This window comes from Ciconia boyciana, chromosome 1 (assembly GCF_034638445.1).
Source record: "Ciconia boyciana chromosome 1, ASM3463844v1, whole genome shotgun sequence".
Lineage (NCBI taxonomy): Eukaryota > Metazoa > Chordata > Aves > Ciconiiformes > Ciconiidae > Ciconia > Ciconia boyciana.
The window spans coordinates 80,546,960-80,563,945 of NC_132934.1; the positions used below are offsets into that span (position 1 = coordinate 80,546,960).

At 43.7% G+C, this 16,986-nt stretch overlaps 1 protein-coding gene across 4 annotated transcripts in view; it reads left to right on the forward strand.

Moving 5' to 3' along the window:
* ETV6 (ETS variant transcription factor 6) overlaps window positions 1-16,986 on the forward strand; it is a 144,555-nt gene that overhangs the window by 34,820 nt on the left and 92,749 nt on the right. Inside the window, exons 1-2 of one of the 4 annotated variants that reach the window (XM_072876613.1) lie at window positions 12,722-12,848; window positions 15,491-15,542. The exons of 1 other annotated variant lie outside the window; for it this stretch is intronic. Coding sequence is in view for 2 of the 3 variants with exons in the window: in XM_072876585.1 (XP_072732686.1) it covers window positions 12,719-12,848 (130 nt within the window). In the remaining variant the exon portion in view is untranslated. Of the gene's footprint in view, window positions 1-12,718; window positions 12,849-15,490; window positions 15,543-16,986 lie in introns of those variants that run through there. 2 more of the 4 variants (XM_072876585.1, XM_072876594.1) reach the window with 2 other exon arrangements.

Sequence of the window (16,986 nt, forward strand, 5' to 3'; positions counted from 1 at the left end):
TAAAAAAAAAAAAAAAAAAAAAAATCTAGTTAATTTTCCCCTAACGAAAACCTCAGTCGTTCCTATGTGTGAGCAGGACTGTGAGGAAGGGCATGCAGTGGATGGGGCTGGGGATGCTTGCTAGAAGGGACATGTGTTGTCCTCAGATGCTGGGAATGTTCCTATTCTTGGGCAGTTGTCCCAGTCACCTTCTTGGCTGTAGGAACAGAAGTAGTGTTTTGTCATGCTTCTTGTAAGCAGGTTTGGGTTTTTTTGGGTTGTTTTTTTTTGTTTTGTTTGTTTTTTCTTCCCCCATCTCCTCTGACAGTCTCACAGCTCAGCTCGAGTGCTAAACACGCCCTGCTTGATTAGAGGGGGGTGATTGATGCCCCCCTGTTTGGCTTTGCATGTGCCAGCAGAAAGCTGCACTGGTTTTTAAGGCCATTTGGCTGTGAGTTGGGTCGGATAAGGAGACCTGCCCTCCTAACTGGATCTGTGCTGTTGCATAACCGTGGGAAGGGTTGGAGTGCCTCTGTCCTGATTCCTGTGGCAGAGGAGGGACGTGTTTCTGGAACAGGTTCACAACTCTCTTCTCGTGCAGGCCATCTCTGCTACATACTTGTGAGTCGAAAGATTTCAGTCAATGCTTTGACAAGGAGGAGCATTAGAAATCAGAAGTGCTCATGGGGAGGGTATTTAAAATCAATGCTAAAATGCGAAGTGAAATTATGCCTTCTCAGAGCTTTTGTGCGATGTCCATGGCATTTGACTTCTCTTGTAGTTCATCCTTCCGTTTCAAGAGCAGCAACATAACCACCGAAACACAGCCACGTGGGTACAGGGTCAAAGTGGGATTTAGGGAACTTGCTGTTTCTTCCTGCACCTCTGTTCCTAATTGTAAAATAGGATTAAAAAAGATCTTCTCTCTTGTGCTTCTCTATCTTTGACTATTTTCGCTTTGAGTTCTTCAGGGCTGTCCTCTGCTTGGTGTTTCAGCGGTGCCTTGGACAATGGCCCCGTGGTTCAGTTTGCCTCTGAGTGCTATCACTGTATAAATGTAAAGTCCTACCAGTTGGGTTCAGATCCCGATAGAGTTCTTAGGAGAGAATATTATTTTCTAAGGTGTCAAAGAAGGTTTTTGCTCAGCCCCTGTGCTCCTGATGGGCTAATGAACTAATCGACATATGTTTTGGTCCCTCCACTTGTGAAGGTGAGTGTAATAATGCTTCTCTGCATTGCAGGAAAGTGGTAAATGTATTATAGGACATATTTAAATGGTGTAATGATAAGGACCATGGACAAGCCTTCAAATTGAGTCAAAATGGGCCCAGGACTAGCACTACTCTTTTTCTTAAAGATGGCTGCAATTTACTCCATTTCAGCTGGCTCAGTTCCCAAGCTTGTCACTTATTTGCAGCTCATAAACAGTCTTATGGTAAGGGTGGAGTGGCTCTCGCTACAGTGTCCATTCAGGTGTGAACCAGCAATGCTTAGCTGTGAAAACAAGCCACAGATAACCAGAGTGAAACTTCAGCACTTCTCTTCTGCCAGGAGCAACATCATAACCAATGCTTTGGGATTATAAACTAAAACAAAATAATAATTTGAGGAAGAACAAAAAGCAATGCAAAGGTTGAAAGGAACAATTAAAACAATTGGGTAACTTAATGAACAGGAAAAGCTATGGCAGAAGAAGAGCAGCTAAACTGAGATTTTTGTGCTTAGCCATCCCAGGGCTTGACAGACCTGTGGGCTCAGCGTTATCCCATTGCCCTGTTCGCACAACCAAGACAATAAGGGCTGTGGTAATGCCACAACTTGTTCTGGAGAGTCAGTAGCAGGTCTGGGAACAGACTCCTGTCCTTCTTACCATTTCTCTTCGAACTTCTGCAGAGCTTGTTTTTTCCTGTGCTTTGCGGTGCAGCATCTGCTGCCCAGTCCGGTACAGCAGCACTATGCAGGGGGTGATCCACTTCTTGTTCCTCTTCTGAGTGCTGGGAGTGCCGCTGGAATTTCCAGAGTGAAGGAATAAGGGCTATGTGGGATGTACCCTGGCACATGGACAGGTCGTACCTGGAAGGCATCTCTTGTTTTCAGAGCAGTTGGGAAAGGATTGCTAATAGCACTCCTTACACAACAGAATATTCACCTGCTTAGTTCATTACTTATTAGCTCCAGGCAGGGACATTGCAGATTTGTTAATGGTAATGGCCAAATCATTAGAGTGTGCAGCATTAATGGAGGAGAAAGCATTTAATAAAGAGCCATCACTCGACCCTGTCATTGTCCCTGGAATACAGACCATATTGTTGAAAGCAGGCTCTACTCTCCTACTGTCACCTACCCCTTCTTAAAAGGATGGCTTGCTTGGGAGCTTCAGCTTCTTTTCAAACACATGTGAAAACTCATTTTTTCTTCTTTTGCATCAGATATGCCGTACCATACCCAGCTGCTTCTGTAAAAACATATGTAGAAAGTCTCCTTAAAGTTCTGCCAGTCACAATGGTTCTGTGCTGGAAGGACCATGTTTTAGAGTAAATAAAAGATTTTGCTGTGCCTCAAGCTATCCCCCAGGTGGTTTGTTTACTTTTCTGAGTAATGTCCTGTGTCTGATACATTGATCAGCAAAAGGTTCAGTTTCTTCTAGTTTGTGTTCTCATACCCATATGCTGCTGACTGGAGGGACCTTCCAAAAGCTGCTAAATAGCTTATTAAATAAATTTTTAAAAATTACATGATTCTTGTACGGGTTGACCTGCCTGCAGATTTTATTTCTTTTGATGTAACTCAGCAGCCTTCAGTGGTGTCCCATTGCAGCTTAATGTTTTAATCACAGCTTCCCATTAGCTCATCCTTCTGCAATATGTCTTCCAGATTATCTTCCCTTTCCTCTGTTTTTATTTCCTTTTGGCTGTTGAGCTGTATCTGTCACATCTCTCTTCGTCTCTGTAGTTCCTTTATTCCTTCCTTGTAAGCTAGACCTTCTGACTCTTGTAAAACTTGTCTATCTTGCATATATAGATCTCTGTGTGTGTGTATATATATACATGATGCAGATGCAGAGCCTGCAGATGTGCAGGATGCAATATTCTAAGTGAAATCCTACCAGCTGTTTTTTATATACTCTTCTTTGTCGGCTAGAGTTTCCTTTTTAGTCACGCTGATCTCATGATGTTGATGTTAAAGTGGCTGGAGTAGGTGAAAGATAGTGGGAGGGGAAGATCGTAATTTGATGTTTCTTCCATATCCAATTTCTGTGCAGTAGACAAGGTCAGTGCAAGTATGGTCCTTTTTAGGAACTCCCTCTGCATTTAGTATGCTGGGGGTCAAATAACCTGAATCCTTCTGATATTTTATAGCAGCAAACATCCGTTGCTGTTTGTTTCTGGACTAGCTTATTAAGACAGTCTTTGGGTATTTTATTTGGCTGTCTTTCTCTCTCTCTTTGTGGATTCTGTTTAGTTTTCCTGAACACCCAAGAAGATCTACCCTTTTTTTTTTTACCAACAGCCCTTATTATAGCTATCCTCTTCCCGGGCTGGCCTAGATTCCCTCTGGAAAGTTGCCTTTACCTACTTAGTGGTGTTGTTGAACAAGAAGGTACGGCATACTCCCTGCTGTGCTGTGGGTTACTTTACTGAGTTACTTGTGCACCACTTGTACCTTTAGGAGCAGCAACTGTAAGGTGTAGGGTTAGACCTAGTCATGGCACCCCCAGGTTTCTCTGTGTATTTGGTATGTCCTTTTTCATGGAAAGTCTGCCAGAAGTCTGAAGTGTGATGAAATGCTGTCATGAAAATGTGGTGATACTGTGTATGCCAATAGTGTTTTGTTTTACCAGTGAGGAAAGTTGTAAAGATGTCAACCTTGCAGGGTTAAACTGTTGTTTCACAGGATAATAAGTAGGTACACCAGTTATCTAGTCCGAAATAGTCTTCTAGTGCGAGAACCCAAGCCTGCGATCAGGGTTGTCTTCTCAGTGCCTCCAGCAGTGAATAAATTTTCTTTGTAGAGGAGAGGCATTCTCGTGCTTACCAGGGTAGGCACTTACGTGATCAAACATAAAAAACTTTTTTCCAGTTTGTTATAGTAGTTGATTCTTGGGCGTGCCCGTATTTTCAAATGGTAACAGATATAAGATAATTATGGCATATCATGATGCAATTTGTTTCCAAACAGGCATATATACACACTGTTCACCCTCAGGTTCAAACTGATTTCATGTAGATAAGGAGAGAGGATAAACTTAAGTGACTGAACTGGAGAAGATAAAGATTGAGGTCCTTTTGTGGACTTTACTTCCACTAATGTAAGTCAGGACCAGGATCATTGTTTTTAAAAAATCACTGGAGAATTTTGCAGGTATAGATGGGAGCAGAGTCCAGCTGTGCAATGGGACCAAGAAGGGTAATTTCTTATATTTTTAGATTGTATTTTTAAAATGTGTATTTCAGAGTGTTGTAGCTCCTCAGGAATTTTGTTTCCATCAGTGACGGAGGATTAAAAGAAGCTATGACTTATGTGAATTACTCTCTCATGATTTTTCCACTATTTAACTGATGGGCATGTAGATAATCCATGGCGGTGAATGAGTTGACCTCGTCCATGTGACAGTTCTGACCTGTGATTCATGCTATGGAGATATTTGATATCCCTGTTGTAAAGGATCCTGTTCACAGTAATTGTAGCTTCAGTTAAAATGCTCAGAAAGCAACACTCATTGTAGAAAGACCAGAAATGGTGCTTGTCCTGGAAATGTGTTTGAATACATAGTAGCATTGCAGCTTGCCAGTACAGTGACAGCTCCATAATGCAACTGAGTGAAAACACTTGTGCTGCCATGCCAGTCCTGAGCCGCTGCAGAGGAGCTCCAGGATTCTCCTTTCCCATAACACGTGAGAGGGCAGCTCCCTGTACACCATGTTTCCCCGTAGTTTTCCCATCTCGGTTTCATGGCCTCCAGAAATTTTGCACTGAAATGAGCGTATGACTCCAATCACAGGCGTTCAGGGTGTGAATTCCCACACGTACAGGCAGGGTTGTACAACCACCGTATGTTACAGAGATGAGGCTCCCCAGCACTCTCTTTTAGAAAAGAGAACGCAAAAAAGATGCAGTGAAAAATTTGACGCGCAGTTATCTGAGCCTGGAAAGTCTTTCTCTGTTGCCCTCCCTGCTTCCCTGCTGCTTCCTCACTGGCCACAGTACTTCAAAGCCTTGTGCTTTTTTTTCTAGCTGTGCAATAAACTCTCTGTCTTAGCCTTCTGTGGTGCTTTGTGCTAAGCAAGTGTGCTAACAAAATCATGATGTAGGCACAAAAGGGGATGCCCTGTGGATCAGAGCAGTGGCCCACCTTTCTCCATGCCCTGCTTAAACAGAGGTCAGTAGTAAGTTCTTGGGGGGAATGTTGCAGTGACAACTCCGTAATGCAAATTGTGGAGTCGCATGTGGAAAGGAGACAGGGCAGATAGTTTCTTAACATCAGGCAGCTGAATCTGTGGTTGACTTCTGCCTTGAAGTAGTAGGTCAGCTGGGCCAAGTCCCAGCTTTACTGCCTCTTCTTAGAGCCTTGCTGCAGAAGGATGGGTGGAAGGGTCTCCCACTTCAAATTGATAACGCTTTACTCCAGTTTTGGAGTGTGACGATTCCATTTCCAAATTCTGAACCAGAGTCTACCTCCCATATATATTTTGTGCTGCCTAGCTGGGATATCTATGGATAACATTCTTTATTATTAATATAAATGACTAATCCTTTCTTGAATCTTATGAAGCTCTTTGCCTTAGTATTATCTTGCAGTTTTACCTGATATTATCTTCCCACAGCCTGTTTCTACTCTCTATTCCCCCATATTATCAGTGACCTCAGTGAAGAAATACTTTTCGAGCATGTGGTTCAGCTAGTTTTTTGCTTCACTTATATTTGCTAATTTGAGCTTTTTGCAGTGCTTAGACAATAATGCAACTGTATCTTGGCATTTTCAACAACAACATTGACCTCCGCAAGCTGCCTTTTCACACTTGAGTGCATCAATATTGCTGACTGTACGAATTTAATTTAATTAGAACAGTGGCTGTAATCATTCTGGGAGAAGCATGAACTTCCCCACTGTCTTCTTTCCCCTTCCCTTCTGTGATGAACTGTTGCACCTCTGTGGTTTTATTTTTTTTATTTGCTTGAATAAGGATTGAGATGTGAGAGGGTAGCCATCTCCTGCCCCTGTGCTGGGAGGTTCGTCAGGCAGGCTGAAGGGAGGAGGCAGCAAGGAACTGAACTTCACAAAATCACTAAGGTCACTGAGACAATCTCTGCTCTCTGTGCGCAGGAAATGAGATATTAATCTTTTCCCAGTGCTGCTTTGCATAAGGTCCATTCCAGAGAGCTGTGTTTGTTTTAATTTCTCTAATTACTGATAGTGTGCTGATTATGCTGCTATAGATTTGACGTGAATTGCTATATTAATGGGATCAAAAATGAGGAGAAGTCTGCCGTGGAAATTAAGATGATGACAGCAACTGGGGGAAGGGAGGGAAGTGGAGAGTTTAATTCATACTCTGGTACTGCAGAGCTCTACTTTGCTTTTTCTGGAGCCTGATCCTTTGTCCCTGGCGGAAGTTGGAGTATGCAAGCTATAACATTGACCAAAATCCCAAAATGTTTTAATTGTGTACGCAGTGCCATACAGTCTCTTAGGGGCTCTGATTTCCTCCCTCCTCCCTATGTTAGACCCTGTAACTCATCTCATAGTGGTCTCTTGGACTTTTGTATCCAGCTGTAGAATTGCATACAAAACACTGGTGAACACTGCATATGTCTTCCTTCCTTTTCCTCTTCCCCTCACTTGCTTCCTTAATGATTAACTTACTTGAATCTCCTGCTGTCATCCCCTGTGCTACTCTGGCTGGTTTGCTGGCATTGCCCTGCTGAGTGCCCAGATGTGCAGGGCTTTCTGAATCTTTCCTGCAAGCACCTCATTTCCCCTGCCTTTTCTCTAAAGCCATTTTTCCCCTCTACCATACCCAAGGCACCTACTCCTAGGAGGATCCACAGTAGCAAAACCAGACCCCCCCGCAGGCTCCCGCAGCTCCTGGTCACTTGGCTTGTCTTTCCACTTTCTCTGCCTCAGTGTGCTTGCTGAAAGAGACAGCAGTCCTGGTCCTGTGTCCTTGCAGAGCTGAACATCCTCGGTGGTTTGGGGTATACAGTGTTGTGTCCAGAACACCAGCTTTCACAGTGCTGAGAGCTACAACCATACGTTTCAAACCTGGTTTTGCACAAGGCAAGGGCATGTTACTCAGGGGCTTTTATGCCTAGGGCTTCCCCAAAAATCTAAGAGTGCACCAGAACATCCACACACCTTCTAGTGCTGTCCTTTCTGAGCGTGCATCCCCACAGCTGAGGAGTTGGAGCAGGGTGATGGGATGATACCCAGGGAGCTGGAAGCTTCCCTTAAAGCAGCATCCCACTACCACTGTCCTCCAGGTAAGCAAGGATGGCCTGTGAGGACAGGACAGGTAACTTTTTCCCTTTTTACTTCTAACTGTTGGCTTCCCGATAGTTACCGCAGCACAAATCGCTGTATCTCCACCTTGCGGTAACACCAGCTTCTCTGGGGAGCAGGGGGAGTCTGGGCCATTTGGAGAAGCGAAGATGAACCGCTGATGCAACAAGACAGGCACGGAGTGGCACACGTACACCAGCAGCCTGGGGGGCAAGCGCACCTCAGCTTTCACTCTTAGTTAACTTCACCCTGTGTAGTATCATTACATGCAATATAGGAGTAGGTTTTTACGCAGTGATAAGAGGCAGCTGCCTTTTGTGTCGGCCACAGGGTATTTGCAGACCATGTTGGCCATTCTGGTTTCCTGAAAACTGCTGCATAGGTGATGTGTTTCTTTGCTTTTTCAATTAAAAAAAGTCATTTTAGTATAACATCCTATCAAATTACTGAAGTAATCATGTCATTGGGACAACATGAGGGCTTGCATAGCGTGCTTTCTTACATATTTTATTTTCATTTCTGCAAAAACATGTATGTCCTTTGTGCCTGCCATCTGAGTGGAGTTAGTAAAGGGACAAAAAGACTATCGGGCTGCAAGCTGGAGAACATTCAGGATGAACGCTGCTGCTTGGAGTTTAGAAGGGTGTAATTTTAGCAAAAGAGTGAAGCTATTTTTACTTGCAGCCTCACTCATCCTCAACTGGTAGACTTTTTTTTAAAAGGTGGCTACAAATTTAATTTTGCAATTTTGACATTTTTTAATTATTATTATTTTAGCAATATGAATTATTTGTGTTCCTGACAGAATTTTCTAACTGTTCAGGTAGATTTTGTCTGTAAAGGATCTACCCCAATTCTTCAAACTGAAATCAGTGTGTGCTTTGATGGCTTTGGGAGTCTAGTCAGCTGTTAAATACACTCCTACTAGATAGTCATGATCATATAACTTTCGAATTACCTTCCTTTTTAGACAGGATGGTTTGATCTAAGGTTTTCTCAGCACCTGGATATTTAGTGTTTTGTACTTTTCTAGTACAAAGAGGACAAAACCATAGCTTGTCTTGATTCTTAACCATGTATTTCAGTCTGTCTGCTAGATCGGGCAGGTGAAAGCAAGCCCCAGTCTAAGCAGACCTGGCTGGTTGTCTAGGTGGCACTGTTGGAGCACCAACCACTACTAGAGTAAACCCCAAGGAGGGTCTCTGTAAAGGTTGACTTAATGCATCTCTTCAATTATTGTAGTCAAGGTGAAATTTCATGGTGAAACTTTCCTGACTCACTGTGAGCTGAAGAAGCCTTTCAAAAACGATGACAGCAAGCAATATGCCAACTGTTTTATCCACCTCATTGTAGCTACTGGCAAAATACTAGGGAGCTGCTATTTTGAAGTTGCTTATAGATGGCAGTTGTTTGGGGCTGAGTGTTTGGTCACTTGTGGGTTTAAATGTTTATAGGGTCCCCTGGCAGGCAGCGAATCTGGAATGTGGTAATGCCAAGCCCTTTCCTAGCACTCATCACCAATAATCTCAAAGGACCACACCAAATATGTATTGATTTAGTCTCTTTTACCAGTAGACTAAGCTGCAGCAAGGCTGTCTGCTCAAATACACACAAGGTTAATGCTGGTTCTGCTATCAGCACTACCTATCCTTTCTCCCAAGCTGTTGCTTGAACAACCCTACCTTTGAACCATCTATTCTTGGCCTTAATGTAAAGGGAAATATTAAAGTGACTGGTTAGGAAACTGTTTCAGAAAAATTCCTAGTAGTGGAGCATCTGGTTGCATAACCTTAGAAGCACGAGATACCGGCCATGTTTTTGTTTGATGGATCCCGTAGAGAGAAGCCCTAGGCAGTTCTGGAGTTGTGAAGATTAAAGCAAATCTGTTTTCAGTGGTGTGAGCACAACAGGTACCTCCTCGAAGCGTGACTCTAAAAAGCCTCAAAAAGCCTGGAGGAGCAAATGTGACCTTGTGCGTTCACGCGTCTGTGTAGGCCAGGAGTTGCGTGTGGCTGAAGCACAGAGTGACGATTGGTTGCAGAACTGGACTGATGTTTGCAGTTCTGCTTCCAGCCGTGTTACTGACTCATGCTGCAACAGGCATAAAGCTCATTTTTCCACAAGCCCAGTGCCTTGACCTCCTTGTGACATTGCCATTCCACACCTTTTGAAAATGTGGCCAGGACAGTTACAAGGGCTACTCTTTCAGGATGCACTTGTTAAATGCATTGCCCTTGAGAGGCACATGCTGTCCTTTTTCAAGACAGTTTAACTCTGAAATTACTTAGCTCATTTGAGCTTTGCTCTTTCCGTAACTCAGGTTGTCCATGTGTCTAATAAAAAGAAAGACTTACCTAATGTCTGTAAATTGCTTTGATATTTGGGTTACAGGTGCTGGAAAAAAAATGCAGGATTAGTAAATGAGGGCATTTCAAAGGCACTAATAAGAGTCAGATAGCTAACTCCCCTTTGTGCCTTGTAAAATCCGTTCTGCAAATCTTACCAATTCACACGTTACTGTGGACGTCCAAGGTGTTTGGAAAAAGTAACTGTGCATTTCCACAACTTCTTTTTGGTTTTTACTGTCCTGTTCATATGAATACTAGGAAACAATGAATCAAATGTATTTATTTATAACAGTAAATCTCAATGAAGCTGTCTTGGTATAAATCAGGTTACCGTATGCCTTTAGGAGGTTGATCAGTGCAGAGAGAAAGGCAGCAGGTACTGGAAGCATAACGTCTTCGTTTGATACAGCACCTCCTGGGTGTTGAGGGAAGTGCATGGGGTTCTGGATATAATTTTGTCTTCTGCCTGCACTTTCCTCCTGCTGTTGGCCAGTGAGAAGGCCCTTTGAAGCCACTTAGCCCTTGTCTTTGCAGTGGTGATTCAGTATTTCTGTGAGCATGAAATGTGACCTGAGGCTGGACTGTATCCTGCATTCTTCGGGGAGGGAGGAAAAGGACTTCAGGTCTCCCATCTATCCTCTAGTGACTGTTTGCAGAGGCAGGCATCTGTGTGGCTGTGTTTCAGAAGTGTTCCTCTTTTTATAAATATCTCATTCAATAAACAAAATGAGCAGCTGCAGTGTGGTTCGATTATCTGAGCTGCGGATCGCAGCAGGAAATGGTAGGAAGTGGCTGGTCTTGTTGCAAATTGCTGGTATATGCACCAGTGGTGAGAAGGTGCAAACGGGCAGCGAGACTGCAGAATGGGCACAGAGAGCCCTCACGGGAACGTGAAGGGCGTAGAGTCAGCTGCTTCAGGTCAGGGAAGGAGTTGCATAAGTAGAAAGCAGAATAATATTTTGTAGCTCCACAGGTGTGTCTTTCACCACATCTCAATGAACATCCCTGTTTGTTAACTAAGAAAAAGTAAATTCATATGAGCTAATGGTTTTCTGTTGCCTGGACAGTGATGAATAGAAAGAAGCTGAGTGAACACGGTAGGGTGTTAAAGGGCTTTGTGGGAGACTGGAATATAAGATTGAACAATTTCTGGTTAAAAAGTACTGAGCTGAAAGCCACAGAGGCTGTACTCACCGGAATAACAACATAGTGGTGGTGGACTGAAACAGGTCAGTCTGGCCACTCCGTCCAAACCCAGAATAGTTAGTGTTGAGATGCATCATTTATTCTCCACGTGCCCTCAGTCTTCTGTGCCATAACTGTCAGCATGGCACAGAAGATCGAGTCCCAGGTCAACTGGGACTCCAGACGTTGAGGCAAAACTTCTGGTTCTGCATGAGCTCCTGAGCAGCAAGCTGATAGCAGCACCTTGTGCCAGAATGAGCTGGGCTTGCTTCGAAGTGGTGGCTGAGAGATGCAAGACTTTCTAGGTGCCCCATGTCCCGTTTCTTTTTGTACATGTCACCTAGTCCTGCCTGAAGAGTTTTCTGCTTTGGTACACTTAGTTATTTACTCATGTTGTACAAACCTCTCCTTCTCTTTGCTGGTGGTGACGCTGCTGATGTTACATTCTGCAGGTGCCTCTATCAGCCTCAGTCTAGATCCCTGCCGCGCGGCCATGATAATGTTGTGGTTCGTAATGGAAGTAATTACCTTCTCTTGCTCCTGCACCAAGCTTGTCTCTTCCATTTGCCAGAGATCGGGATCAGCGTGGGGAGCTACACGTGTAGTCTCCTGCATATGCCTAGAAATGAAGGTAGCTTCTTTTGTTTCTGTATGTATGTGGATGTAAATCCACGCTGTTTGCACTGCCATCATTAAATGTCAGCAGCACGGTTTTGGGGAATAATACGCATTGCCTTCCAGGAAGCATCTGATAATGATTTTTTTATTCTCCTGTAAAATTGTGGCTATGTTTATTTACAAAGGGTATAATTTGTGCTGTGATTGGAGTACAGGCTTAGAATATGGAAGAATTTTCCCATCAGATCAGATGAAATTTCAGTCTTAAATTTCTTGGCAGACGTTTTCAGAAATAAAAACCTAACAGTGACAATTATGAAACTAATGCAACATTCACAAATTGCCCTTTAACTCTACTTTACTGTCCTTGCATAGCTGCTTTCTGTATGCTGATTTGCTTATTTGGTTGCAAGTTAAACTACTTCAAAGAAAGTGCTAGTAACTAGTTTAGGCAAGAAAAAAAGAAAGTACTACATTACTCGATGGTAAATAGAGTAGTTTTTAGTGATAGAGTAACGTTTTCTGCAGCAAAGACAAAACTAATTGCTTAATGTCTTTAAAAGGCTATGAAGGAGTAAAGTCTTAAATACTTAATAAACATGCTTAGATCATGACTGATTTGTTAGCATAAGATTAAGTGGTTTTGGCCCTTTCTGCAACGGTACTCATGCATGTATCATGGAGTTGCTGTCAGATTTTCATCAGCATGAAACCCTCAGAGTCTCCCCACTTGTGTGTCACTTCCCTTTCCTCCCTTGGCAGATTTCTGAGAATACCCTTGGAAACTTCATGGACCTTTTGAAAATTAAACCCGTCACCCTAAAAGCTGTTTTGGCCCCTGGCCACAGCACCAGGCAGCACATGGCCCGTGCAGCACTTGCCTGCAAGCGGACAGGCTGCAAGTTCCGTGGCTCCCTGGGCAGGCGGGTGCATCGCTAGTGCTGCTCGCCCCCACCATGCGTGCACACTTCCTTCCTTCCACCCACTTCCCCCTCCCCTGCCTTGGTTTCACACCTCTGTTCCAAAGTTCATGTTGTCCTCTCTCTTTCTCTCCCCCCCCCCCCCCCCCCCCCCCTCTTTTTAACAGCAGGAAAGAATTTCATACACACCTCCAGCGAGCCCGGTACCAAATTACACTTCCTCGTCACCACTACATGTCCCAGTGCCTCGAGCAATCAGGATGGAGGAAGACACGATCAGACTGCCGGCACACCTGCGTGAGTGTCAGCGTGGAGGCTTCTTACATTCTTGGATTGAGGAGGGTGCGGGGCGGGGTGAAGAGGTGTTTCTATTTTTGTGGAAGACAGCAGGGAAGCCCCCTGGCTTTAGACTTTTTTTTTAAAGCTCTAGCTGGTTTGCTTTTTCTACCTTCCTTTTTAACCAAAGGAAATTACTCTTAAATACAGTACATTATATCCCCCTGTCCCTCCTACACCCCCTGTCAAGGATTTGGCTTATTTCTCATGACAGGCACAAACGTGGAGATTTTATTTTGATGGGAAGTGCTATGTTTCCTTCCGCGGTATAGGAATTGCTCAGCGATGTGCTGTGACACAAGGTCAGAGTTTCACAAACTGGCAAGTGGAGTACGTTTGTGCTGTGGGTATTTTTCAGGTTGTTGCAGGTCTCAATATTAAATACTCCTGGTGCCCAGGCTCTCTACTACAGAGTGTGAGTGCTGACAGAGGCAGTGGGAAAGGAGGAAGAATGACCTTAGCTGTGCACAAAAGGATGCTGCAAAGGAAGAAGGGCATATCACTGACACTGGAACAAAAACTGGAGCTGGGAGCAAGGCGAGAGCCAGGCGCTTGCTTGCTGAGATGATTTAATGTTTGAGGAATAGGAAAGGCCAAGGGCTGTTGGCCAGCGAGAGGTGAATTAGTGAGATAGGATGGGGACAGGGAAGAGTGGAATTTTCCTTTCTGGAGGGGAAGCAGTTCTGATGTAAATTGAGAGTCTTTAAGTAAACTTTTGTCAGGTGTTACATTCCTGGGGTACTTGAGTGACAATGAGCAACAGGGCCAGGAGCAAACGTGTGTGTTGCCATCTGACAAACGGGTTTGGGGTATCAGAGGGAAGAAGAAAAAATTCCATGTTTATAACAAGACATTCTCATTCCTGCCCTCAGCTGTCTTCCAGACACTCTCCTTTTCTGGATGCAAACTGTACTCCCAGTGCTTCCGTAATCCCGTGCTTGCTCCCTTGCTGGCCACGGAGTTGCAGTGCCCCAAGGTCACTCGTTGCCCACACTGTGTTCTGCACAGTCCTGTTTTTGCCTGCTGCTGCCTCTTACTCTCTTCTGCCTGTGTTGTAATGTAGCCCAGGTTGTACCTTTTCTGTGCTTTCTGACGGGAATGGGAGCTGGCGCTGCAGCATTTCTGACCGTCTGGTCGCTGCCCGAGTATCCCCGAGCTCCCAGGCCCTGCTTGCCTGTGTGTGTGGCTGCTGGCCTGTTTCCCCAGCCCGGAGAGGACTTGCTGCCACACTTAGAGGGCGTTTCTATGCTTTACCCAAAACAGACACAAAGAAACCAACACAGAAGCAGTTCTTCTCCAGCAGTTCTTTTCCCCACTGTGGTTTTTAATCCCTGAGATCTTCCCCCCCATTGCATTCGTTAGTACTGTTTACTTTTGCTGTGGGAGCCATTGTCTGTCCTCTTCACAGCTGTCTTTCCAGTTACTTACTGCCTTGCCCACTGGGTCTGACAGATGCACAAGGCAGGAAGGCGGAGACCCTTAATACTGAAAGGGGTGGGGCACTGTGTTTACTACCTGCTTCCTTCCCATCAGCTAGTCACCATGCTAGGTAGTGTGAAACTTATAAGGCTTCCTCTCAGTGAAAACTTGTTACCCAATATTTTTAGGTGTGATCCAACCTTTCACCTTGATTTTTGTTTTGGTTTTTCTTTTCTTTTGACTGGCACATTTTTAAATTTGCAAGGAGGGTTCTTTCCCATTAGTATTTCCACACCAGTCTGACTTGTTGTAGTGTAAAAACACAGGTGATTAATCATTAAATATCTGTGGAATAGTCTTCCACAAAGTTAGTGTCTCAGGTCATAAACAACATGGAGGATGTTTACATACAAGTTTACATACTACTAGTTGTAGTCCTTGGCAGTATAGTATTTTGTAGCTCAGTATGCAGTCAATATTGACCCAAACACTGTTAGAACCACTGTTTAAAGTATATAGATTCATAGCTAGGCCAGAAGGGACCATTATGAATTCCTAAAACAATCTCTGGAGTAAGTTGAGTTACAGAACTTCACTCAGTAACTCCTGTGTTTAGGTCCAGTAACTGTTTGAGCTACAGCATGTTATGCAGAAAGATTTCTGCATGTAAAGACTTCAGTGATGGGAAGGATATAAGGTCTCTAGATGTTCTTTCAATACTTAATTATCCTCCTTATTTGCCTTTTTTTTTTGAGTGCCCTATTTATAGTTTGAATTAGTCAAGCTTCAGTTTCCAACTATTAGATCTCATTATCTCCTTTCCTGCTAAATATTGTCAAAAGACTACTCCTGATATAGGTGCTTTTAGGTAAAGTCACTTCTTAACCTTTTCTTGGCTAAACTGGATAGGAAGAGAGGTTCTTAAGGCTGTCAATCTTCCTGTAAAGTTTCCAGATTTCAAATTCTGTTTTTATCATCTCTGTGAACTGTTTCCCACTTGAGACATCCTTCTTAAAGTGAGGACAACAGAACTGAAGATCATATTTCAGGAGTAGTCTTCCTAATACCAGGTATAGAAATAACTAAGCGCCTTTTGGATCTCGGGTCATGAGGTTTAAGAGGTGTTAACATGGGATTTTGCAATTCCTGCATGGACCCCTCTCATTTTATTTTTTTTTTCACAGATGTGTCTGAGAGACGGCTTTGGTCCTAAATCCAAACTGCCTTAGAAGTCAGGTGAAGTAGCCAATTTCTAGTTCAGGCTGTGGTACTGTGTGTGAAGATTGGGTTTAGATTTGCAAAGTCTGGGGGTTTTCTAGGTCTGAGATTTTGTTTGGTTCCAGCCTTACTGTTTTTGTTGATTAGGTGAAGTGTAATAACTTCTCTCAACCCTCACTCATTCCAGTGCAACAGGGAGATATGGTAAGTTTCTCCAGTCATACACAGAGCTGATAGCTTGTCAGGCCTCCACTCATTCTCTGTTTCTGTGTCGTTCTGATGGCATTTACCAAAATAAAGGCAGAGTGCAGTCCTAACCTGTACACCTTAATTTCTGCCAGCTTGCAAGCTCAAGAGCTATGCTACAGGTGCAGCTGAAAACAGCAGTTGGCCCAAGCGAAGGTAGAATTAGAGACAAATGTTTCAGATGGAACATGAAGTGCACTCTGTGGATTCAGACGGTGTTTTATGCCTTCCTATTAGCAATTTCACTGTTTCTAATGTTTAAGAGCACTCTGAAGGCCCTAACAGCCAATAGTATCAGGACAATTAGTAGAGCAATTTCCTTTGGTGCAATAAATTATATCTCACTGTTTGGTGAGTAAATGGGTCTCAGCTATGCTGAGCTGTTTTGATCCAGAGACTGGAAAAGGGAGAAGTGCAAAGTTTAGAAGGGTGGAATGCAGATGCTTCTTTGCTACAAGCATGCAGAGGAGGACTCCTCTTTGGTCAACACAGCTAGAAATACAGAGAAACCCCTTTTCCTGGGGGTGATGTGAAGGCACTTTCCCCTTCTCACACAGCCTTTCTTGTCTTAATTAGCTGCTTTCTTCCCAGCCTGCCCTATTCCTATAGTATAGAAGCACAATTTATTCAGTCTTAACTTTAAAGCTCTGGGGGAGTGAGAATCATTTTCTGGTAATATACACCTTTCTCTGACGCTGTGCTTCTCTCTAAGGGGCTTTTGACCCATACTTTTAAACATAGTTGTTTGCCTAACATCCACTTCTTACCTAGTAACTGAGTATTGGGGGCATTGTAAACAAAGTATCAGTGGGGAGCTGGAGAATATGTTTTCCTCTATTTTAGGTATGTAGTCAGAAAGTAAAGTGATCTCCAGTTCGCTCTTTGTCCCCAGTGTGTATGCTGTGGTAGCTTTGCAGCATATCTGATCTCCACTAGACTGCACTAATGTCAGATAGAAGGTGTGTTTGGAAAATGGAGATGTTTACTGAGTATTCAAGAGAAGCAAATTCAGCTCTCACACAAGGCTCTGCCCTTGGTGCCTTCTGTGACCTTGGACATCTTGTTTTAGTTTCTCTGCTGTAAAATGAAAAAAACACGTGCGCAAAGACTCTTCAAAGTTGTGAAAATTAGTACAGTGTCTGCCTAGATATTGTGATAATGAAGAATGCTGAGATAGGTGGAAGTCCTGAAACTATTTGCATGCCCCTTATCTCTG